Raw genomic sequence first — 24,897 nt, forward strand, 5'->3', positions numbered from 1 at the left:
TGAAAGTAAACATGCTGTTGTGCTGGTGATGTGAAATAAAACCCCACTGCTCTGTTTCTAACCACAGGCTTCATATGTCAAATGCATGAATGTGTGGCCATTCAAATGTACAATTCCCGTTTTGTTCCTTTTGTGCTGAGTGCAGTTTACCTGTAGCCTACTTTCTGTGGTCGGACCCATCCTCAGTTCCCCTGACGGAGCGCAACAAAGCCGCAGCATGTGAAACCTGCTCTGCTTTTTGTTCCCAGCCCGCTTTCACCAAACCTTACATCAAGGTGAAAAACAATGGCCTCTGGGTTCCCAGGGCAGTGTGGGGGGCATCAGTGCTGGGATAAGTTAACCACTGCTGCCAAGTACTGATGCTTTATGATACGGACACACAAGGGTGCAGCGGAGGTACAATCGGGGTCTTTGTGGCCAAGGCTGCACAGATAACACCCAGACAAAAAGTAGAGTTTCTTTCCTCTTGCTTATCTCACTCTTCTGCACCTTAGGGGTCAACCACAATTTATAAAACATGACTGAATTTAGGCATCCTAAGTGTATTAGTGAAGGTGTTGTTTACAGCTCCAGACCTGAAGCCTGAGAGCAGTTTGAAAGCACAACATGGAATCTGAGTTCAAGATTCAAGATTCAAGAAGCTTTATTTATCCCGAGGGAAATTGAGGTGCAACAGTTCAATACAAAGAAGGAAGGAGAAATATACACTCAATATAACTAAACTACTAAATATACACTAAATATACATCAAATATTACTAAATATAAACTAAAATAACTAAACTAAGTGTAACTAAATATAAACTAAATGTATCAACAGTTCTCTTATAAACGCTCATATTATCCACATAGAAACTCATTTATCAGGTCATTTCACTTATTAGAGAGGCCTTGTAGCTGGAGCTGGACCATTATATTTGACTCATAAACAAGTTTGTAAAAAACGCTCGGTTTACTTTAATATTTATACAACATAAAAGCTAGGATATTATGTTGGATATGTTTGTAACCTTAGCCATTAGTCATGTCAAACCTAGGTGGTCTGCACATGGAGCTTTGAGGTTCAGGGTTAAGAAAAACTTTAATTACGCACCATCTTTCAGTTGACATCATAACCCACAAACATCTTAGCAATATTAGAAATATACTCGTGTGCACGCACACGTTCCTGACTGATGTGACTGCTGTTTGTAGTTCCAAGTGATTAAGAATCAAGAGTGGGTAGCCACATGATAACACTCCCAGATTGCACGCTGCCTGATGTGAAGTATGTCTTGGTCGGTCTGTCGACATGCACAATTGACGATGGCTACAAAACACACAAAATACCTCTCTGTGTTTGTGTGTGGTTCACAGTGCTGCAGTTTTTAAAACATATTTAGAAACATTTGGTCGGGACATGAAGAGAGCACAGATAACTGCTTCAGTTCCCCATTGAAAACATAGACTTTAGAGTTTCCCAGCAAGGTAAAACAGTGAAAAAATACATGTTTTGCCGATGAGCTTTGTTTCTTTTGTTTATTTCTAAATGTTTGTTTCAATGATGAGCACTTTCTCCCTTTATATCAAGGGCTTAGGGTTTAACTGCAACAAAACACTGTTTTCTTATTAAATAATGGAGGTTGTATTGCGATGGTGTCATTTATAACATTACCCAAAGTCTAGATGCCAATTGTAATGACTGATTTACATCTGGCATTGTTTTACTATTCAAATAGTTGAATTCACATGTATTTGGTCGGGATTCCCAGTAAGGCCGGATTTAAGTCGGGAACAAATAGATACAGCGTGGTGAGGAGACTCTGTTCCTCCTGCCTGCTGCACCCGCTGTGTGTTTCCATGAGTCAGAGTGGGCGTCATCTGGGCACGGGGATGCCAGCGTCCATAAGCTCAGTCCATCTGTCACCAACAGTCCTCTCCGCGTTGCCAGGAGTTCTTTCTTTCATTCATCCATTTATTCTTTTCTTTGTTCCTGTGTGCATCCCAGGAAAATACAAAAAGGAAGAGGATGAGGTCAAAATTACACTTTTATTTTTTCTATTTAAACAAAACAATGCAAATCATTCAAAAGCGGGAGTTAAAATGAACCTTTACTCATTGCTGGAGAAGGTAGTCAAACAGTTCTGTGCTGCTGATATTAAAAAAAAATTACTTTTTAAACCTTGTACTTCATCTTTCCAGTCTTGCTGATGACACAGAGATGCTGAAAGGGAAATGTGTGGGAGAGAGAAGAATGAGCATGTGTCAATTTTAAGTTTCAATCTTGCCCAAAACGTTGCATGTGATGATGACAAGATATTTGTTTAAGATCACCCTGACCTATAGGAAATTCCAGGAAGAGCTTCAAAACGCCACAGACTGTATGATAAGATGGATCTCGCAATAATTTGAAAGCAAGGTAGGTAATCTACAAAGATATGACACATTCATCAATCTAAGTTAGGGGGTCCCAGGGGTTCAACTCATATTTCTGTGTAGGATGAGGACAGATAAGAGGGGAAGCTTTAACTCTGATAATGAGATCCTAACCTCAGCATTCCACAGGTCACCCCCTTTCAAACTCTTGGAATGAATACCAACCCCCTCAAACAAGCAAACACACAACCGTACAGTACATACAGTCCTTCTAGGACACACACCCATGTGAATACACACTCACACACAAAGCTTTGGGAGTCAGTGTGGGCTTAGTGTTTTACTTGAGTCAGAGGTAATGTTGAGGCCACGTCTTTACAAATATAAAAATGACAAAGTTCACACGAGTTTGCATTTACTAATTTCTGACTGAGAAATCTGGCTTGAAAGAAGCTGTCAGGGTGCAATAAAGAAAACAGTACAGTAGAGCTGAGTTGCACTTAAAGCCTGTAGATGAGTAAGCTTTCTTTAAAGCAACAGTGAGGTATTCAGAAAAGAGAATAAAAAACTGCCAAAAATCGAGTTTGATTTCATAACAGGGGAATACATGTTAAAATATGAAAGGAAAAAGGGGGAGTTTGTCTACAGTACTGCCAGTTGTTTGACTTATTATCAGGTTATCATGATGCCTATAATTTAAACCAAATCCTAACATCAGAATGGCAAAATACTTGCAATAAAAGAAAATGTAAATGCTGAAGTTCAGCATTTCATTTAGTGTGTAAGAAGGCATATTTGGTCATTATTCAACCAAAAATATAGCTGAGGCTGCTGAGAATGGCATGTTTTGCAGATATATAGTCATATAATGTATATGTTTTTCCATTCTTTGATCTGTCTTAATAATTGTTGAGTTATAAACAACATAATGTTTCAGATTGAAATGAACTAATAGCTCAATCTGTGATATCTCATCCCCCGCGGTTTAAAAGAAATCTTTTTTAAAATCTTTTTACACTTTTATCCATAATACTTGTTTAACCCTCTGAGGTCAAAGTCCTTTTTCCCATGTGTGGCTCCCCTGGGCTTTTTTTGTATAGATGCTTATAAAATATGAATATGAAGGCTACAGGGATATCACAGCAGAATGTACAAATAGTTATGAGACCATAGATACAAAAGAAGAACATATCATTCAGAAATGCGTTCAAAACCCACAGTGAAAAGTAGTTTACAAGAATCTCAGTAAAATAGTTATTTCAAGTCTTGTTGACCATGGGGGAAAAACACAGTATCTCAAAGCACAAAAGTCAATATGTTTTTATAAATTTACCCCAAAAACTAAAAGTGTTGTTATGTCAAGAAGGTTAGCTGTGCCATTCCTCAAAGCAGTTTCTGTCAGGTACAAGGCAGAGGGCCACATCAAACTGTCTACACCGCCAGGGAATGAATAAAAAATAATAATACTAATCTTTATTTTGTATTATGGATGAAACTCCCTGTTCATTTCGCTCTTTGTATCTTATCTAACTCCTAAAGCATCTGAATCAACTTCCAACATGGATAAATGTTCATAAAAGACATCTATTGTTTGTTTATATGCTTCTTGAAATCTCTATAACATTTATCTATAGTAATATTTTGACCCGATTACCACCCTACTATTACTGATTTGATCTTCTTTGCCTTAATGTAGTCGCCTCCGGCAGAGAGGATACCTGTTTGAATGAGTTTAGGTTTCAGGAAGAGGTGTGCATCTCTTTCAGTTACTATGTTTAGCGCCCCCCTACCACCACACTGTCTCTTTCATCTCTTTCTCTGAGCTCTTCAAAAGGTCATGTGCTGTGTGCTGCAGTGAACTTACATTCAGGTCACGGAAGTATTCATTGTAGTCCAAAGCATAGCCCACAACAAAGTGGTTTGGGATCTCAAAGCCAACATCTGTAGAGGCAAACACGGACATGAGATGGTGTGTGTAAATTCTGAAATGGGTTAGTCTTTTCTTAACGACATCATTTCACAAGATTTGAATCAAATGTCCTCAGCTGGAATCAAATCAGGGACATTGCTGTTATATTCTACAATGTTTCTTAATCATTAAAAGGGGCTCATTTGGATGTGTTGAAGTGGCAGCAGCAAAATACATATTATACCTAAAAAAGTCCCACAAAAAAAATCATATCAGTTAAAGGTCCCCTATTATGCAAAATGCACTTTTTGCTGTCTTTTACACATAAATATGTCCCCGGTGTGTAAGCAGACTCACAAATTGTCAGAAAATAAAACCCTCTCTCTTTTCTTCCTTACCCACATCTCTAAAAACGGGGAGTACAAACGAGCTGATTTGCTTCTGTTATGACGTCATAACTGAAATGTGGGCTGGCTTTACATTGAACTCCTGGCAACATCACGCCCACGTGACACGTCCCAACCTATCGTCCCCCATATACAGTCGCGAGCTGAATCCCCTCCGCAGCACCTCTGCGTGTCTGTGTGCTCAGCAGGATGTCTGCAGGAGGGATTGAGAGTTGTTGTATATATAATACACAGTGTTGGGTGTAACGTAACGCGTTACAAAAGTAACGGAGTTACAGTAATGTATTACTTTTTGCTGTAACGCAGTAATATAACGCATTACTTCAGAAATGTGGGTAATATAGTACCTGTTACAATTCTCAGTAACGCAGTTACAACACATTTTAACCCGAAATGATGTGGTGTTTTGTTTCTAAGAATCACAAACATTGCAATACATTCTGATACCAGAGAAATAATTGTGCAGGTAGAATAGTTACTCAGTAAGCCTGTTTACTATCGGTTAAGACAGCTGCAGAAAAACAGATTCGCTATGGAGAGCTGCAGGTTCACAATGCAGAGCTGCAGGCTCACAATGCAGAGCTGCAGGTTCACAATGCAGACAGGAGTGCGCGCAGGCCGAAGCAACAGAAGGTAACTTTCTCTGGGTCTGCTGCTTGAACCCAGAGAAGTTAAGAGACTCGTAGCAGAGTGTTGAAGGAATGCAGCCTCTGTCCTATGTGGAATCGTCGCTTTTAGAAAGCTTGTCAGCAAAATCCCCGTTAACACACCAATGACAAGGTGAGCTAACGCTGTCATAGCTGTTCATATACAGCAGGTTACAGAGCCGTGCCGAGGCTCCACTAACATGTTCATAATAACAAACAGCTACGTAATGTTACCGGTATCAAATATTATTCAGCCCACTTAAACGGAGCATGAGTTTAATTTCTAGCTCTTTTCCTAATTCTCAGCATGTAGTACTGCCAGATAGATAGCTTTAATTAATGAGCTGCAATAAACTACATTTTAGCATTTAAAGCAGCGATACTCAACCCGCGGCTCGCGAGCCGCATGCGGCTCCTTTAAGACTAGTTGCGGCTCTTTTAAGTCCCACTTAAAAAAAATAAAAATCTCAAAAAATCTTTAAAAAACGAAAAACAAAAACATTGTCAGCAGAATTCATCAACATTTCATTATCACTCACATGTCACGTGTATTAAGCCGCCCCTCCCCCCTCCCTCTGAAAGACCAATCACAAATGATTTCAGGTTTCCCGCTCTGATTGCAGGTGCGCGAGATAAATGCTCCGTCACACTGGGAAAACTAGCTTACAGCACTACGCAAAAATGGCAAAGGAATATAGGAAAAGAAAATATGAAGAGGAATATCGAACATTTAAAGAGGACTGGGAACTCGAGTTTTTCTTCGTCTCCACCGGTTCGGGAAAATGCATCTGCCTGCTTTGTGACAACGTCATTTCACAATTTAAAAGGTCCAATTTGCAGCGCCATCACGACACAAAACACCCGAAGTTCAGTACCGACTTTCCGAAAGGTGGAGAGCTGAGGGCGGAAAAGCTGGCGAGACTCAAACAGAACCGAACTGCTCAAAAAAACTTATTCCACACTAATACGAGTGAAAGAGCGACAGAGGCATCCTACAAAATCACACATGAACTGATGAAACAGATGAAGCCATATACTGATGGAGAAATGGTGAAGGATTGCATACTGCTGGCTTGTTCAACGTTGTTTCCTGAGAAAAAAGACCTGGAACGAGAGGCAAAAAAAATTCAACTGTCGGATTCTACTGTAGCTAGGAGGGCATCAAACATTTCAGAGAACATTGCACATACTCTTAAGGACAAACTGTCATCCGCTGAGTTTGTCAGCCTTGCAATGGACGAAAGCTTGGATATCAATGACACGCCACAATTACTCATCTTTATCCGAGCCATCAACAGTAAGTTTGACATTACAGAAGAACTGCTTGACATGGTTTCACTGGAAAATGGAACAACGGGCATTGAAATAAAAAACGCTGTGCTGGAAACATTAGAAAAGTTGAACATTGGACCAGAAAAAATCACAGCATTCACAACAGATGGCGCACCGGCGATGCTTGGTAAGAGGAACGGAGCCGTGGCTTTGCTGAAAGAAACGCTGAAAAACGGCGGGGTTGCTGCTGAGGGTATTTTCTCATACCATTGTATTGTGCATCAACAAGCCTTGTTTGCTAAGTTCAAATGTCTGAATGAAGTGATGGCAAATGTAATCGAAGTGGTTAATTATATCAGGGCCCGTGCAAGAAACCACCTACATTTTAAACTGCTGTGTGAGGAGTTTAACACTCACTATGGAGATTTGGTGTTACACACCGAGATCAGATGGCTGTCTAAAGGACGTATGCTTGCACATTTCATGGACCTGCTTGAACCCCTGAAATCCTTCATTGTCGGCGAAGGGGAGACTTCCCGATTTTCCTTTTTGGATGATGAAGAGTGGGTGCTGTCTGTTGCGTTCCTGTGTGACATTACGCAGCACTTGGACGAACTTAATCTCAAGATGCAGGGAAGAAACAAGACCGTGTATGAGCTCTACACAGCTGTCAGAGTATTCTCTGACAAACTGGATGTACTTGAACGAAGTGTCCGTGATGATCAGTAAACATGCTGTCTGTTATCTGTTGTTATGAGCAGTGATGATCAGCAATGTGTGTTTTGTGGTTGCAGTGAAAATAATAAATCAGTTATTGCACTGTACATTATGCTTTTCATTCCTTAGTAACATATTACTATTATCCATATTCTCAAATGCATAATGGTTTCAGGGAGGAAAGGAGCGTTTTTGGATTGTGGCTCTTGCAAAAATATTTTTTCGTCAATGTGGCTCCTGATTAGGACAAGGTTGAGTACCACTGATTTAAAGCCTCACTTTTGCAGTTATTTTGGTGAAAGTAACTCAAAGTAACGCAAAAGTAGTGTAACGCATTACAGTTCAGAGACAGTAATAATATAATGTAACTTATTACTTTAAAAAGACAGTAACAAGTAATGTGTACTGTATTATATTTTGGAAGTAACTTGCCCATCAGTGATAATGTCACTGTTCTAGTGGAAACACTGAGAAGTGTTTCAGAAATAATGCTTGATGTGGTTTGGAACATAATATTGGGTTTAGCATGACCGTGGCCATCTTCAGCTCAGCTCAAATTTAAAGGGACAGTCACAGAATCAGCACTTCAGGAACAGGGCTGAAATAGAGGGGGATGCGGCATGCTACAATGGGGGATCTGTTTTGTATTTTGAGCAAAACACTTCACAGACAAGTTTTGTATAGATATTGCCCTACGATATATTGTTCAAATATAGCATAACAGGAGACCTTTAAGGTGGGCACTATATTTAGAATATAAGGACAACTTTAGCTTGAGGTCAGCCCTTTCTGACAGGCAACTGAAGCCAGTATCCAACTGTGCTCTTTCCAAAGTATCATTGTGTGACTTTAGTAGGTTTGGATTTTCAAAACTCACATCATAACACAAAAAGATAACTAATTGAGGCAGCGGTAGGTCACTAATCCCTGTGTCCTGCAAGGTATAGTGGCTTTTGTGAGGGTATTGATAATGGCTTTAAACTTGGGGCATGCCAACAATCCACTGTGGATAAAACAGTGCACACTCATACAAACCATTATCCTTTTAGGCTACCGGGCAGATCACCCCAGAAATGTATATTTTTTTCAATGTAGTTAAATTGTTTGTTTTGCATCTAATCACCTAGTGGATTCTTCGTGAGACACCTTGCAGATGAACCTACTTTCTGCGGTTTGAATTCATCTTTTTGTTTCAGTGATGCATTTCAGAATTTACTGGAGTATCAACTGTTTTGATAATAAACACAGTACTACTTGTTTCTTTCCAAAGTAACATTTGCAAAGCGACAACTTATAGAAAAACTGGAAAAAAAACTTGCAACTGATTCCCTGCAAATGGAATACATATCAGACACTGCGACTAGAGGTACTTACAGTCCGTCAGACTTTCAGCCATGTTAGGAACCCTCTTCACCAACAGACTGAAACACAAGAAATATAAACTTTATTTCCAAAACTCTACAATGCACTTCTACTGTAACTAATCAGAACAAAAGACATGTATGTCCTAAAGTACAACTTTGAGGTACTTCACTTGCTGCTTTATATTATACTTCATTACATTTCGCATGTAAGTCAAGTGCCATTTGTTGGCGTCAGTTACTAGATACTTTTTAGATTGAACTAAAAATATAAATTAGACGTCAACAAATGAATCATGACTTATTTGTATAGGATAAGCTACCCAGCAGTAAATAGAACATCAAATAGACCTCATCTTTACCAAGTGCAGCACTGAAGGCATATTCATTCATTAATAATTATAATAAAAAGTTCATATTTGGAAATTGCCCATTTTGCATAATGAGTACTTTCTGCTTTACGCACAGTAAGTATGTTTTGAAGCTAAATTGGATTTTACTCTATTATATTCAGAAATGAATGCAAGCAATAGTATTTTAACAAGGAAGTATTTCTTCCCGGAACTTATCTAGTATTTTAAATGTGTTATACATTTTCTTGCTGTTCATTTAATTAAAACAATTAAGAGACTACCTCAGCATTATCATTTTCTCCGGTTTTACTATTTATAGGTCTTTGAGTTAAATTATTATCATTATTTTGTTTAACTGTATTCAATAAACTACTAACAACATCTAAAGATTGAGATTTAATAAAAAATGTGGAGTGGTCTCAATTTTTTCCAGAGCTGTATGTGTATGCAACATGCTTACACTTAAAAAGTGTTAAACAAACAGTCGAGGAGATAAACTTGTGCCAGGAAAGATGTTTATCTAGTTGTTGTGCATAGGAACAGCCCACAGACAGGAGATAGGGGCCTTGGACGAGTGATATCTTCTTGTTGTGTCGTCACACACTCTGTACTTCCCTTGGTGGGGAGAACACAGATGACTTAAAAACTGTCTCACCCGGCGACCTTGACCATCTTTGGTTCAAAGGTCTCCACATGCTTCAGAAGTGCCTTCATGGTCTTTCCTGTGTCAACTATGGCCTGAGGGGAGGGAAGAGATAAAGGGCGCGGGGAGAGATGAAGAGGGAAGGAGGAGGGGCTTTTGAGTGGAGAATGTTTTGAAAGAGGAGAAAACTGACCAAATATGCAAATGAAAAACATTTTCCAACTTTAAGTTTTTACAAGATTGATTACCATACTAAAAAAGTAATGACAAGTGCATGGAGTGCATGTTTGACACATTATCACTTTTCCATAAGCAGAGTATTCAGTGACGTGATTTTAAGATGCCTCCCATTCTGAACTGTTTCATTGGAGTTAACAACCACTTTGATCCCCAGCGTATGTGTTTTGCCGTGAGCCCCTTTACAAATGAAACATGATTTCAAAGAGAGAATACTTTTGTACCCCAAAAACAAAAGAGGCTCTTACGAGCACAATGGCCTCTCGATCAACACGACACCCAGAAGAAGTGCAAACAAAACATTAGCAAGGTGCAAATTTGAAGGACATGCTTGATAGAATTAATTTAGTTAAAACAAAGAAACTACTTTGCAAGTCAGAGCAGATGGAACACTCACCTCCACAATGAGCACACTCTTGGTACATGTAAAGAAAAGGGAAAAAAACATTAGTAACCTTTGGATTTTAACCGAGCACAGTGAGAATAAAGGCTAGTGTGTTTGTGTGAAACTTTCTTACAGATGGTATCTATAGTAACAATGTTGCCCACTCAACAGCTTATTCTCTCCTCCCAAGTAATGAACATCTGTGTCTACAGTGAGCAAAAGTCACTTCTAAGTGTCCGGGTGTTGCTCACTTTCCCTTCTGCAGGGTTTCAAATGACTCCTTGTTCTCTTGGCTGGTGTATGGGGCTCTTTGTGAGACCAGTGGAGAGTATCTATGGTTTGGGGAGAGTGATCGGAGAGAATGCAGGCGCCTGGCCAATGTTCTCTCCCGTCTACACCTGAACCCTGTTACACAACACTCAGGGAAAGTGGATGAGGACGTGTAAAAAAAACAAAAAAACTCAAACATGACTGCTGCATGCTGGAGAATGAAAATACTACACAGTCAGCTGGACAAGAATCGTGCATTGGGAGTCATTTTGCTGCATATAGAACTATTGTTTTGTAATTTATAGTTCTCCTGGGATCCATAGTTCATGTGTGAGATTTTAGTAGTTTAGTCGATCAATCATGACTATGGAAAAAGGTTTATCCGAAACGCTCTCAAAGTATTTCAAGCTGCAGAGGGCCAATGCAAATATCGGTGATGTTTTTTTATTTACATTATCCCGGGTTAAGGTAACAATTTCATGTCTTTTATACATAAATATGTGTCCCCTTTGAAAGTCTGAAAGATTCAGGAAAAAAAGATTCCCTCTCCTTCTGCCCTGATCCATTAATGTAAAAAACCTGACAGAAAATGAGCTAATCAGATTTTGGCCAGTTAGTGATGTCAAAATGTTGTTTTTTTTGCATTGTGCCACCATTCCCAATTACCAACCAAGGTAAGTCCCGCCCCCCTTATCACCTGACTCTCCTCCCATAGCACCAGTGTGTAAACCAATCATCTCGCAGAGGGGCGTAATGAAGACACATATTTTTAAATTAGCTTTTTATAAGCAACAGCCCTCTTTTTAAATGGATTTTTTAGTATCCATCATTAACTTTTGAGTATACAATTTGATGTTGTTTGATATTTTAAAGGTTTTATAGGTTTTAACTTACCGTATATTATTTAACAGTTTTATTAGTGATCTTTCCCTTTCAGTTGGTGTTTTAATCTGTAACCTCTATTATAATTATCATTAAGTTTACATTGTTGTTATTTTATTACGTATACATGTTTATTTGATCTATTTTATAGGTCTTTTACTTTGCTTTTTCGATTCAATTTGTCTTCCTTTATTATTTCTGAAAGGGATCATTATCTATTTCATTGTTTTTATTAGCCTGTCTTGTACCTCCTTGTGTCTCTCCTTTTTATGTTTCTGTGCTGCATGAGTTCAAAAAAGGTCTTGTTTGTTTTAATTGTGTGATGTGTGTCCTTTTTGAATCACTTTGAGCTGCACCTCCTGTATGAAAAGTACTATTTAAACCAAGACTTATTAATATGATTATAATATATTGTTGAAAAAGAGTATAATAGGGGACCTTTAATATGCCATATATTGTTAATCAGCTAGAAGAGAGAGCTATGATAGGGTTAATGTTGATGTGATTGCACACTAAAATGCTCAAAATGACATTACTAACATCACGATGTTTATCAGACAGGCCAAGAATGCCAGATTTTGACCTGATGATGGCGCTGCACGACAGAAAATCATCACAATTCATCCAAAGTTGAACAAGAATGTGTGATCCAACATTTAATGGCTGACTATTGAATTGTTGTTGGGACATTTCACTACATAGCACACACTCATGATGGTCTAAATGAAAAGGAGATAACAAAAGTCCATAGTATTCATCCTCTGGGGACCGTAAAATAAATTCACATTGATGAATCTATTAGTTGTAACGATATTTCATCTGGAACAAAGCTGAGGACAAATCTGAGTCACAGTTCAAATACTGATTACGATAAAATATATGTAAAAAAAGATTTGGGGTTTTTATTACTCTGTGTAAATAAAGATATGCTATGAGTGTATCCAGTGTCAAGCATGATGTCAGTATCACCACCCAGATAGTGCACCTGAAGCTGTGACTCAACACATTACTGTACAGTATATGATCAATGCATGAGTAGCTTTTTGTTAATACACGAGACTTTGTGGGAGGTTAACTGTGATATTTTCATTTGATTCATGTTTTCTGTGCAAGGTGGTTGTCAGCCTTTTGTTTTTACTCCCATTGCCCTTTTAAACCGCAAGGCATCTCAGTTAAAGGAATTCAACAGTCTTTTTTAAGCAAACACGTGTGGGCATATTTACGCATCCACTGAGCTGTGATCTCATGTCAGAAAATAATGCAGTGAGGAGGGATCATTCCTCTGACTCTGTCAGCTCAACAGGGATGAACAGTCAGTAAATGTGCCTTGTGGGAACATTAATATTCTCCAAATTCCTGATTCATGGCTAGGCTGGTCAGGGGAAAACGGCTTTGAGTGACCCACATGTGGCGGGATCAAAGAGTACACTTGTGAAGTGAAAGCCTCAGAAGTTGAAGTACAGGGGAGTGATCCTGTGGTCAAAGAGGCAAGTTTGGGGCTGCCACTTAATAATTTAGAACAAAATGTGTTATTCTTTGTTCATGTTATCTGAAAGTGGTATTCTCAGCAGGAAAGTAATGAGTAATTTCTCTTTTGTTGACCTGTGAAGGCCTTCTGAATGTTTAACAGCCCCCTCTTGAGGCTAACATAGTCCGAATTAAAAAGGTACATCTCAAAATCTGAGAAAAACACAATTTTCTGTATGCACAATTATTTATGCATACCTTCCACGTAGGAATGACAGATCTCCACTTCCTATGATTTGCAGCTCCTCTGTTGATTGGTCATTCTGGCCAGGAAAACATGGAAACAGAAACATGATCAGAATTATAACAGGGGGAAATTCAAGATGTATTCCTCATTTAGCCGCCAGATATTACAATGAAAACTCGGATTGAGAAATAGTATAATGTATGTTTTCTCAGAGACATTCAACTTGAGTGTTACTCAATCATTTGGCTCCAGAAAGCGCCTTCCGCAGCATAGTGCGAGACAAGGGATGCACACAGGGAGAAACATTATACAAGACTGTGAGTATAAAATATTATTCTTTACATAAACAAAGCCAGACTCTCTGTTTCCCAGCGAAAGCTTTAAAGGACGACAGCTTTGAAGTTAGATTTGCTGTCCACAGATGCATCACTTAGATAAGAGGAGCAGTGACATGGACAAAATCCCGGCCCCGGGGGCAGGTCACATGACTCCATCATGACCAGAGATGGACTCACAGCGTCATTAGTGAGACCCTTCCTCTAATAACAACTGCTGGTTTTTGCCCTGTTGATTTTTTAATATTAAATGAGCTGCCTCATTTAGTCTTTATTTTATTACATTTTTCTTGATGTTTCATTTATTTGTTCAGAATACCTTTATTCATCTTCAGAGGGGAAAACGTATTCATTCATTAGATTGATGTAATTATTAGCTAATTGACATAAAAGCTTTTTAGCTTACAGAAATATTTTGTTATTTATAGAGTAGTATCGTTTTTCTACCTATGGTCCTTTTATGTATTATTGCTTTTTTCTATCTATTTTTTGTGTTTTTATTTGTTAATCTTGGTACAAAAAATGGTGCCTTGTGATTTCTACCTGAATAATTGTCCTGTTAAAATGTCAACTCCCTGCAGAAAAACAGTTTTTTGAGCAAACATCGGACTTTATCGTTTGACCTCATGGTTTAACTGACCCAGCAAGGGAAAAAAAGATATCTTTAATTCAGACAAGAATGCATTAAATCACTTAAACCTTTGTGAAAGCCAATTCTGGAGACATAAATAGTAAACCCTCCCCTGCGCTGTGCAGGAATGTGACCACATGCAGAAAAATGTAAATCACATCAGTTAAGGTGCTCTCTGCCAAAATACACTCAAGAAAAATAAGTTACTGTGGTGACAAATGCATAGTGAAATCATTGTAAACAGTACTGTGTAATTCCCAGAGTTCCTCAGTTACATTCCAGGTGTTGGACAGTGCCATAAGCTGTTTCTCTTGGCAGCAAAACAGCAACAATTAGGATGGTGTTTGCCTGACCAGAGCTCTGCAGTGGCTCCATAATCAATTGTCCTTGAGATGTCCTGCCTGAATGTCATCTTTCCCCACTAAACATGAGCAGCAGGGACACCTGGTGGCTGAACTAGAAGTCAGACGCAGCTCACCGTAACACATACGGTGTTAAAAAGTGTCTTTGGTGCATGAATCTAGGGAGTGTAACTTTAAGGGTAATTTGAGTATTGATGAACTGTCATTCATTGTTTTGTTTTTTTCATTGTGTCGATAACATGTCAAAAAATGATAGAAAGAAAAATCATTATAATTTACCAGAGGCAATTGTGATGCCCTTAAATGCTTGTTTGGTCACTTTTCACTGAACAAATAATAAAAACAAAAATGTTATTTATCTCAATTAATATTCTCTTGATGGGATACATATAATTACAGAAAGAAAACGTTGAAATCCTTTTTTTAAAAAGTTATTTTTAGGGGCATTTTTTACAGGTAGACGAGAAGTGACTTGCAAAATAGTACCCGAGTATGTATGTTAATATGTGTGTACTGTTTATGTGTACATTATGCCATGCACCTACCAGGTAGCTTTTCAGACGGATGAACTCCACCCGAGTCTCCAGGTACTTGTTGGAGTTGCGGCCAAGCACCTTGATGAACTCCACCAGGTCGGCACAGAACTTGTAGCCTCCCTTCAGGACGCACAGCACCATGATGTTGTTGTTGTCAGCGAAGTCATCCATGATGTAGCCTGCCAGACGCTCCACCCTGCAGGAGAAATTGCAGTAAAAAATTACAAATTAAGACTTGTACAAATAACTTTACATGTGTTTTTTGGTGTATTTTTTACCTGTTCATGATTATACCATGTGGAATGTATACACTCTCTATGTCTTCATGGTAATGTTCAGGGTAAGTGAACAGGTCCAGACTATATCCTGGCCAGTCATCTTTCAGCTGGGGCAGAAGAAACACTGTTAGGCATGGGAGTAAAACTTTTAAAGATATTTTAGAAACTGGAAAAAAACACTAAAAATAGCGTTTTGGATTTCCATTGTCTAAAGAAGTATAGTTTTGATGGCTATAGCTATTTTAATGTATACTTTATTGTATATATTTGGCTGTACGATGTTTCGAGGAATTCTAAACCTGGGAAATAAAAACTTAGCAGTGGCTAATGAAACACGTAGCAAAAGAAGCTACAATAGAGGATTATTTTACACTTAAATAAAGAAGATTTTATATATATATATGATGTTTATTTAATGATGTGATGTTAGCATCTATTTGCTTAAAGCTTTAAAAAATGATCTATTTTTGATGAAATGACAGACATAAGCCCAATAGTTTTCTTCTGGGTTCAGAATGAATAAAAGCTGTGAAGGTTATTCAGACTCAGAATCAGAATCAATTATTGCCAGGTATTTACACATACAAGGAATTTGATTTGGTGTCTGGTGGTGCGAACATAAACAATCTAAGAAAACAAGTTGTAAAAATAGGTCAAAAATAGAAAGATAATAAAAAGAAGTATTCTAAAGAAACTATTTAGCATTAAAAATGCTAAAGACAAGTAGCTATTTACACAACATTTATAATTTAAATATAAAAATAACCTCAAAAGCTAAAAAAAACAAAGCACTTCAATTCAAAAGCTGCTTTAAACGAATAAAAAAAATGACTTAAGGAATTAAATCAGAGAAAAAGTAAACATTTTATTTTCTAACAGCAGCTCTTATAGCTCAGCTAATAATACACATAATAATATTCTATCTGTTGATCAAATTAGACTAAAATGAGTGAATTAAAACTTTTGAATGTGTGATATTTGTGTCGTTCATACCACAATTCCTTTTTTCATCCCTGCGTTGTCCATGTATAACAGATGAAAACAGTCTTCACTGAAGCACAAATTTAGGATACAAGCAGCAGTGACCTTCAGGGGACATACACAGAAAAGTTTCTTTCATACACCCGACCAAATAATGAAATACTTTCCTTATTTGCTTAGTTTGAAATGTGATGGTACATGAAAGCTCAGACTATAGAAATATCTCCTGTAAATCAGACATCACAAGTTTTTAATTTGTACCTGAAGTTACTTTCTGTCTGTGACTGTGAGCTACATTTAACTACTAAGCAACAATAATAAAAAAGACACTGTTATTTCCAAAGACTTACTTACAGTTGTTGTTGCCTCCCTTTCCTTCCAGCGACAATTCACAAAAACAAAGAAAGTCAAAAAATATCAGGAGACCTTCTGGCCAGTCACATGGACTGTGGGCTCACGCTCAAGTCATTTGCGTAAAAGGACAGCGTTGTTGCAGTCGTGGAGAATTACAGGGATAATCAGCTGCATGTGATGCTATGCTGGCTTGTGGCCGCATAAAGGGCTGCTGCAGGACAACGAAAGCACTCGGCAACATACACTCGGTTCAGCTCTTCATGAAGCCAATTTTATTTTGGCAGATATATTAAAGTTGTAGTGCCTTTTAAGCATGATCTAAACTTGAAGCCACTGAGGACGGGAGAACTTGTTCCAGTCTAACAAACAATGTCCAATGAGTCGATATCTTTGAATCTATCGATGCTTTTATTTATAGTTCAACATAATCACCGTTAAGAACATTGCTGGTCTGTTTCCATTCAGTGAACAATGTATTCATGTCAGTCATGCTCTGACACAAACACTGTTAGAACTGCAGGTTACCATTAACTTATGCAGATAAAATAAAACACACAAACTGCATTATGGCTCCAGCAAAAGTATTTTCACAAAATACACCTTTTTTCTTAGATCAGATCACAAAAATATACCAACACAGAATTATACTTCACTAAAGCCCATGTCATATTTGAAGGAGTGAGTGTGAAGACATACAGTGCAGTACATCTGATTTAATCAAGATTTGTTTGTCTTATTTGTAATTGGGTATGTAGATGGTCTTGAACCTCTCAATGAGTTTGATGTCATTCTCTAGCTGCTTCATTGCCACCTCTAAACGATCCCTGCGGGACTTCTTGGACAGGTTGTCTGTGACCAGTGACAGGCCCTGGTACTCATGGTGCAGCTCATCCCAATTCTTCTTCAGGCCCTGCATGGTGAACACACAGAGGGAAACGCATTAAAATCATCTTAATAATGCCAGATGTCAGGATTAACAGCTTTTATATAGCCATTAAAATCAGAATTGTTTTCTGTGTTACATTACACAATCATTGTGCGTAACATTCTTGGTAATATTAGTCTTAATTCTGTCGTGCGTGGCAAAAATCTATATGATCATGCATAAGCCATTTTATCCTGACTTGTTAGGGCTACGTAAAATTGTTTTACTGACACATTATAAAGATATTAAATCATACGATTCAATTCCGATGCACCTCCAGAGTGAAACTGCTGATTCAGGGAGAGAAATATGCAGCCGTGTGTTGGTGTACCTCCAGGACGGCATGTCTCTCCTCATCAGACAGATGTTTCATGGCTCCCTGCTCCCTCTGTTCTTTCACAAACTCGTCATACTCCTCCTGAGCTCTCTGCTCTTCTTCATTGCGCTGCAGCAGATACTCAGGAACTTCTCCATAATCCTGCAAAAAGGAAAAGGACGCCATAAGTTAAATCTAATTAAATCAGCACCAATGGATGGACTTCAATAAAAGGTTTAATTTACTATTTTTCTTTACTTTTTCGGATGTGATGTAGCAAAAAAGTATTCCCAGATTTTTTGTTGGGTGGAAAAAAATACCTTTTTCTTGATGTATTTGGGGATAAGTCCTGAATTCTCAAGGAGCTGCTTGTGTCCCTTACTGGTGTCCACAGATGTAGGCTTGGGCTTCATTGGCACCGCTGTAGCTGTCCTTATAAAGTCTCTATTGGTGTGGAAGCCCATAGGGGGGATGTCTGTCCTTGCAGGAACAGCTGGTTTCCTCACAGTGCAGCTCTTACGAACCACTTTCTGTGTGTCTGAATAAACAAATAAATATGAAGTGAAATTATAGAATCCCTGCACATTGTTCAAATAGTCTGTAGGAGAACTCACTTTCAGGTAATTTGGGCTCTTTTGAATGCTTCTTGAGGAACTTCTCCGGAGTTGGTACCTCTACTTTTGCTGGTCCCATCGTCCTCATTGCATCCTGGGTGGACTTCTTCTCAAGAACAACTGTCGGCCTGTACTTGGACACATACCTTCAGATTCAGGCAAAAATAGAGACAATTATTATTTATTTTGGATAAAGAGAGAGATACAATTGCTTTATTTATATGTAGTCATAAATAACATAAAAAATAAATATCTATAGACTGCAGTTTAATCAGACAACAACAATGAAATGCTTATTTTGCCTTTATCATTTATATACATTTCTGGAAAAGGACCACGTTAGTCTATGAGCCAGACATCAGCTTGCCTCATTTAATCGTTTGTGGCCAATTTCCAAAGCTTAACACATGTCATTGCTTCGTATGTCTACAATATTTACGTTAATACAACTAGATTCATTTGACCTAGCCTGCGTTAATGCAGCATTTCGGTTTCTATTTTGCTCTTAAAGTAGGCTACCTTTGCGTTTTTTGCGGATGAACCTCTTCCTTTGGAATGAGATTGTAGACACTTTCTCGGGGATATACAGCTGCAGACATGTTGAAGGTCTTCAAGCAGGAAAAAAGGAGAACAATAAAATGCACAGCAGTTAACGCTAATGGACTTAACTAGTTAACTTTACCGAGCTAACATTAGCTAACGCTAGAAAAACTTGGTCCAGTGAGATTTGTTTGACAACACGCTGTTGCATAGTTGCCAGGTAACTAAAAGAGGGAATGCTGCATTTCTTTACAGTGGTAAAGCGATAAATTGAAGGTATCCGAGCTGTCCACATGTGAAGTTCACCAACGTTGCTTGGCTTGTCAGCTAGACTTCATTAACATCTCATTTTATATATAAGCTTATTCATTATATTTCTAACGACCCCCCTTTTTATTCAGGTACGGTACACTGAATAACAACTTTCTGAGAAGCATTTGAATGTAGCACAAATGTCACTCATACGCGCAGATAATTACCGCAAATGCAGAACGTTTTATCGAATTGGAATTTTATTTCACCACAAATACAACTTTAAATGATCGTGTTGTATAATTTTTACAACCACAAATGTGTGGGACTGTGACAAAATATTATTTATACCGTCTCTGCTTCGACATCTGATCAGTTTTGTCCCTCCAGGCTTACTGTAGTTGTTTATTTTAGCAGTCCTGCTAAACGTGTGGTACAGCATGGTGCTTTCCCCGTACTAACAAACTGTTTAGTTTAGTTCACAGAATCCACACAAACAATATTTTCAGGTTTTAAGTACGGAAAGAAACCATTTCACGTGAGTGTCTTGCTCACTTACTATCATTTATGATAACACGTAACGTTAACTACTCTGGCTGTAACACAAGTCCAAAGTCAGAGCCACGAACCACGAAGTGGCCAGTTACCTTCCACAAATATGTATTAAACCTCACTTTTACATTTCACAGGAGGAAAGGCTGCTGTCATTTGAGTCCTTATGGGTCTACTGAATGCACTCAGAGCTGTCAGATGCTACCTGAGTCCTCTTTCAACATCAAAATCATGGTTTTCCACCAAAGCCTCTTTGCTGGGAGACAGAAACATCCTGCTCATGGGTGCCCCTGGAGCAGGGAAGACCTCAGTGGGGAGGATAGTTGCCCACAGACTGGGACTGCCTGTCATCGACGTTGATGATGATGTCTTGGAGACGACATGGAAGATGCCTGTGGCTGCAAAGCTGGCAGCAGTAGGCGGAGAGCGTTTCCTGGAGGAAGAAGGCAAGGCTCTGTGTAACTTCTCTGCCTCAGGCTGTGTTGTTTCCCTGACAGGCTCCAACCCTCTGCACACTGCAGCGATGCAGCACATCAAAGAGTCTGGACTGGTCATCTTTCTGGACGTGGACAGTGAAGACATCATACAGAGACTCACCAGGATGAAAGTGAACAGGATCGTGGGACAGGAGACAGGGACTTCCATGAGGGACATTCTGCATTACAGGAAACAGTTTTATGAGAGATGGCTTGACATGCGGGTGCTGTGTGGAACAGGGGACACAGTGGAGGAAGTAGCAGAGAAGGTGTTGAAAGCTATGGAGAGATATCAGAACCACGTTTCAGAAACCTTTGTATCAACCAGGAGTGACAGCGTGGATTCAAAAACATTCTTTAGTGATGTGGTAGTGGAGGGTCTGGCCACAGATGGAGGACTCTATGTTCCTAAAAATGGCTTCCCAAACATTGATGCTCGTGAATGGGTGAGATTAGTTCACAAGTCATACCCAGAACGAGCATTAATGTTACTTGAAAAGTGCATACACCCATTAGATGTCCCTGCTTTGGATTTAAGAACAATGATATTTAAGGCATATGGGTCAAACTTTTCTAGCGAGGAAATAGCACCTGTAAAACATCTCACCAACAATCAGTATATTCAGGAGCTTTTTCATGGCCCCACTGCCTCATTTAAAGACCTCGCCTTGCAGCTAATGCCGCAGCTCTTCGCTTACTGCCTCCCACAGATGTGCAACTACCTTATTCTGGTAGCTACTTCTGGAGACACAGGAAGTGCGGTGCTCAGTGGCTTCAGCAGTCTTAGTGGCTCTGACACACACAGGACCGGGGTGCTGGTGTTTTTTCCAGAGGAAGGCGTGAGCGAGATTCAGAAGCTTCAGATGACGAGCTACAGGGAGGGCAACGCCAGGGCCGTCAGCATCCTCTCAGACTTTGACTTCTGTCAGAGAAGCATAAAGAGGATGTTTGGGGAGGCCGGGCTGACGGGTCACATTGCTGTAGAGTACAGCACCGTCCTCAGCACCGCAAACTCCATCAACTGGGCCCGACTGTTGCCACAGGTGGGTAAATATATATATATATATATTTGTTTTTCATGGCAGACATTTTGACTTAAAACCAGGGGAAGCCTAGGTGTAACTAAAGTTGTGATGTCTAACAACGTTTCTATTCAAGCCTTCCAGGAAGTGGTTTGGAGTTATTTCCTAAAAGGAAAGTTCACCCAAAATACACACTTTCTTTCAAACCAGTGAGGAAGAATATTGTTTATCAGTCTGGTTTCTTTTTGTGTGGGTCCAATATATCAACTGTAAACATGTCTTGTGTTCCAGGCACGATACAAATAATAAGACAAAATCAACAGCAACATTTTATACACAAATCATGAGCTCCCTATAGTCCATAAACCTTTTTGTGAGCTGTTTCATGTATGAACTATTTTCTTTCCACGAAACTACACCCTTCAACCAAATCAGGGTGCAGAGGGAAGTGTGTATTTTCAGGTAAATAGTTCCTATAATAAAGGGGGTAGAATTGTATTTATCTGTATCTGCATTGTGATCTAGAAAGAGCTTTTGCCATAATTTCTTTCTATTATCCCGTTTTATTTTTAACATCTCCTTTTGCAGGTGGTGTACCATGCCTCAGCCTATCTGGATCTATGCAGAGACGGAGTCATCAAGTTCGGGGAGCCCATTGATGTTTGCATCCCCTCTGGTAACTTTGGCAACGCCATGTCTGCTGTCTACGCCAAGCAGATGGGGATCCCGATCAGAAAGATCATCTGTGCGTCCAACCACAACCGCATCATTACAGACTTTATCACCACAGGCGAGTACGATCTCCGGGCGCGGCCTCTGGCGCTCTCCCACTCACCTGCCATAGATATCCTGAAATCCTCCAACATGGAGAGGTTTATCCACCACGTTTCGGACGGAGACAGCCTACTTGTCAAGGAGCTGTTCACACGCTTAGACAGACAGCAGCACTTTAAGGTTCCTGAGCCTCTTCTTGGCAGGATTCAGCAGGAAGTGCTGGCTGGCTGGTGCTCTGAGGAAGACTGCTTGGCCGCCATCCATAGCGTTCACACACACACAGGCTACCTCATGGACACACACACCGCCGTGGCTAAAGTGGTAGCTGATAGGCTGCAGGACGCTTCATGCCCCATGGTGCTTTGTTCCACCGCTCACTATGGGAAATTTGCTCCCGCTGTGTTCAAAGCATTACAAATCCAAAATATTCCAGAGGATCCTGTTGAGCAGCTGAAGATGCTCGGGTCCTCTGCATCCAGACCTGGAATACACAGAGACCTGATGAAGTGCCTGCAGGAAAGCAGCAGGAAGGAACACACTGTGTGTCAGGCAGATTATGGTGCGTTAGTTGAAGAAGTGGATAACATGATACAGAAGTCCTTTTTGAAAGTTATGTAGCACTATTTTAGCATTGGTGAATGTCCACCTTAAAGGGACTCTATTATGCTTTTTTAGTTTCTCACTCTCACCACATCCTATGTTCACACCCTGACATCACTATGTATCACTCGTTCTTCCAACGCTCCAACACATTTGGCGTGAAAGTTTTAGGTGTGACGCGGTTGTCCAATCACAACAACATTGGCCAGCCAAACCAATCAGAACAGACTGGGCTCTGGTATCTGACAGGGTGACAAGAGGTCCTGCGGCACAGGCAGTATGAGAACAATAAAGACCTTTATGAAACATTAAAGCATGGAAAAATGTCACAATAGAGGCAGAAAATACAATTATGAACCTGAAAATGAGCATAATAGTGCCCCTTTAAGTTATTGTTACTATGCATTCATGAACAGTACTTTGTTCATATGTCCTATGGTATCATGTACTCTTCATTCCTTGAAGATTTTTTAAAGCATAATACAGTTGTGTTAAAATAAAAAGATGCAACAAACAAATTGTGCCTGAGCCTACATGATTTAAAAAAAATCTCTTTACATCATTACCCAGTGCCTTGGCCCACTAGATGGGGTTGTCTACCTTTTGGTCAATGCTGTGTTATAATACTTGTGTAAGCATTGCAGTACGAGTACAAGAACAGTGCTGTTGCTAGGTCAGAAGGTCAAATAAAGAAGTGAATAGTGATATAAAAAGGGTGTTAAAGCTCATTTCTGTATTACACAGACAGGAAAATTCCCTGTCTATTTACCTCTTCGTCTTATTACTTAAACTTGTACCCCCTGATGTTAGGATTGCTGCAATCATAATGTTACTGAAGTAAAAGTACAAAAGTATTCGCCTCAAAATATACTTAAAGTACCTGAAAATATTCATTATGCAGACTGGCCCATTTCAGAATAGTTTATCATATGTTTTGAGTACAATTATTGTTGCATTAAGGGTGGAGCTAGTTTTAATTACTTTATATACTGCAGGGTCACTTGTGAATTTACTCCAGGTGTAACTAAAGTCTGTGTTGATTACATTTCACGTTATTAATCCAAATCTGTAAAGTAACTAAAGGTACAAAATAAATGTAGTGGAGTAAAACTACACAATTTACCTCTGTAAATTGTAGTCTAGGAGAAGGAAGTGGCGTACAATGGAAATACTTAAGTATACACGTATCTGAAAATGTACTTTAGTAGAGTACTTGAGTAATTGTTCTTAATTACTTTCTATCTCTGGTTATGGAAGAGGGCGTGGACTTATAACCCACTTCAGTGAAAAATAACTATGCTCGGTGCGTGATGCATCCCCCAGTATCTACAACGATCGGATCACATGGTGTGAAAAGCAACGCGTTCTTGTACAGGGTGTAATAAATAATAAGTACACATAAGAGTCTACGACAGAGATTGGAAATGGCTCTGTAAACCGTTTACAAGTTAAACGCTTTTGTATTATAGATGCCTCACACTGTCACACACCCTTTTTGCCCATTTGTATGAACACAACAACACACGCTGGTCTGGTGAGTGTTGAGTACTGTTAGTGCTATCCCGGCCGGACACACCCCTGACTCGTGGGACAGGTATGTTTCTAAATTCCCCTGTGGACATGAAGCTCCGCCTCCCTGCAGCAGCATGAACACACCTGCAGCTTCCGGCATCGGCAGCCTCTTTTGTTCATGAGACTGTTTTTATTATGAGGAAATATAACAAATCACAGCTAATAATATATACTTATTTAAAAAAGTATGATTACACAACAAACGCATTTTCAAATGTAATTCATTGTCTACACCCCTGCCTACATAGCCTACATGTTCTTTGCCTCCATAACATATTAATTGATTAAAGTTATACAATTTGTGTAGAGATTTTGATCGATTTTTTCAACTATGTGGTAGTAGTAGACAGTGACACTGTGGTTGACAGGAGCTATTATTAATATTAATAAAAATAGTCAACTTAAAAGTACAGAAAAATATAGAAATAGGGGAACAGAAAATATAAGCTTTAACTTTTGCCATCACGCCAATACAACATACATTTTTATTTCAACAATATAACCAAATAAAACCTTACACCATTAACTTTAAGAAAACAAAAAATATAAAGATACATTCTAAAATGTAAAAATGAAATTCCATTATAAAGAACATTGTGCTAATGATATAAAAAAAAAAAATACTG

The 24,897-nt window shown here is 39.0% G+C and overlaps 3 protein-coding genes across 5 annotated transcripts; 1 reads left to right on the top strand and 2 right to left on the bottom strand.

Moving 5' to 3' along the window:
- Positions 1–657: 657 nt before the first annotated feature.
- prtfdc1a (phosphoribosyl transferase domain containing 1a) lies at positions 658–16,739 on the bottom strand. Of its 2 annotated transcripts, XM_063912230.1 has the most exons (11): positions 16,629–16,739; positions 16,287–16,379; positions 15,294–15,400; positions 15,025–15,211; positions 13,163–13,227; positions 10,298–10,313; positions 9,676–9,758; positions 8,681–8,727; positions 4,219–4,295; positions 2,152–2,202; positions 658–1,971 (listed from the first exon to the last, which is right to left on the bottom strand). In XM_063912230.1, the coding sequence occupies exons 2-10, from the start codon at positions 16,317–16,319 to the stop codon at positions 2,155–2,157; spliced, it is 663 nt and encodes a 220-aa protein (XP_063768300.1). In that variant the 5' UTR covers positions 16,320–16,379; positions 16,629–16,739; the 3' UTR covers positions 658–1,971; positions 2,152–2,154. The 2 variants fall into 2 exon arrangements, with proteins under 2 accessions (XP_063768300.1, XP_063768299.1); XM_063912229.1 differs by lacking the exon at positions 13,163–13,227 and having other exon boundaries at positions 10,298–10,315.
- Positions 16,740–17,015: 276 nt separating this feature from the next.
- On the bottom strand, positions 17,016–22,177 carry enkur (enkurin, TRPC channel interacting protein). Of its 2 annotated transcripts, none has more exons than XM_063912153.1 (6): positions 22,161–22,177; positions 19,003–19,091; positions 18,484–18,629; positions 18,190–18,407; positions 17,885–18,031; positions 17,016–17,538 (listed from the first exon to the last, which is right to left on the bottom strand). In XM_063912153.1, the coding sequence occupies exons 2-6, from the start codon at positions 19,080–19,082 to the stop codon at positions 17,362–17,364; spliced, it is 768 nt and encodes a 255-aa protein (XP_063768223.1). In that variant the 5' UTR covers positions 19,083–19,091; positions 22,161–22,177; the 3' UTR covers positions 17,016–17,361. The 2 variants fall into 2 exon arrangements, with proteins under 2 accessions (XP_063768223.1, XP_063768224.1); XM_063912154.1 differs by lacking the exon at positions 22,161–22,177 and adding an exon at positions 20,033–20,051.
- LOC134883750 (threonine synthase-like 1) lies at positions 19,578–23,203 on the top strand. Its single transcript, XM_063912152.1, has 3 exons — positions 19,578–19,813; positions 19,965–21,346; positions 21,914–23,203. Exons 2-3 carry the CDS (start codon positions 19,994–19,996, stop codon positions 22,715–22,717), a joined length of 2,157 nt encoding a protein of 718 aa, XP_063768222.1. The 5' UTR covers positions 19,578–19,813; positions 19,965–19,993; the 3' UTR covers positions 22,718–23,203.
- The last annotated feature ends 1,694 nt before the right edge of the window (positions 23,204–24,897 follow it).

The sequence above is a fragment of the Eleginops maclovinus genome, chromosome 21 (assembly GCF_036324505.1).
Source record: "Eleginops maclovinus isolate JMC-PN-2008 ecotype Puerto Natales chromosome 21, JC_Emac_rtc_rv5, whole genome shotgun sequence".
NCBI classification, from domain to species: Eukaryota; Metazoa; Chordata; class Actinopteri; order Perciformes; family Eleginopidae; genus Eleginops; species Eleginops maclovinus.

Coding starts and splice junctions, on each gene's coding strand:
- prtfdc1a (XM_063912230.1), bottom strand. CDS start 16,319: ATGGACAACGCAGGGATGAAAAAAGGAATTGTG. Junction 4,296..8,680: donor GGCTGAAAGTCTGACGGACT/GTAAGTACCTCT, acceptor TTGCCTCTACAG/ATGTTGGCTTTGAGATCCCA. Junction 2,203..4,218: donor AATACTTCCGTGACCTGAAT/GTAAGTTCACTG, acceptor TTTCCCTTTCAG/CATCTCTGTGTCATCAGCAA.
- enkur (XM_063912153.1), bottom strand. CDS start 19,082: ATGTCTGCAGCTGTATATCCCCGAGAAAGTGTCTACAATCTCATTCCA. Junction 18,630..19,002: donor CATCCGCAAAAAACGCAAAG/GTAGCCTACTTT, acceptor CTGAATCTGAAG/GTATGTGTCCAAGTACAGGC. Junction 17,539..17,884: donor AGAGACATGCCGTCCTGGAG/GTACACCAACAC, acceptor TTCACCATGCAG/GGCCTGAAGAAGAATTGGGA.
- LOC134883750 (XM_063912152.1), top strand. CDS start 19,994: ATGGGTCTACTGAATGCACTCAGAGCTGTCAGATGCTACCTGAGTCCT. Junction 21,347..21,913: donor GGGCCCGACTGTTGCCACAG/GTGGGTAAATAT, acceptor CTCCTTTTGCAG/GTGGTGTACCATGCCTCAGC.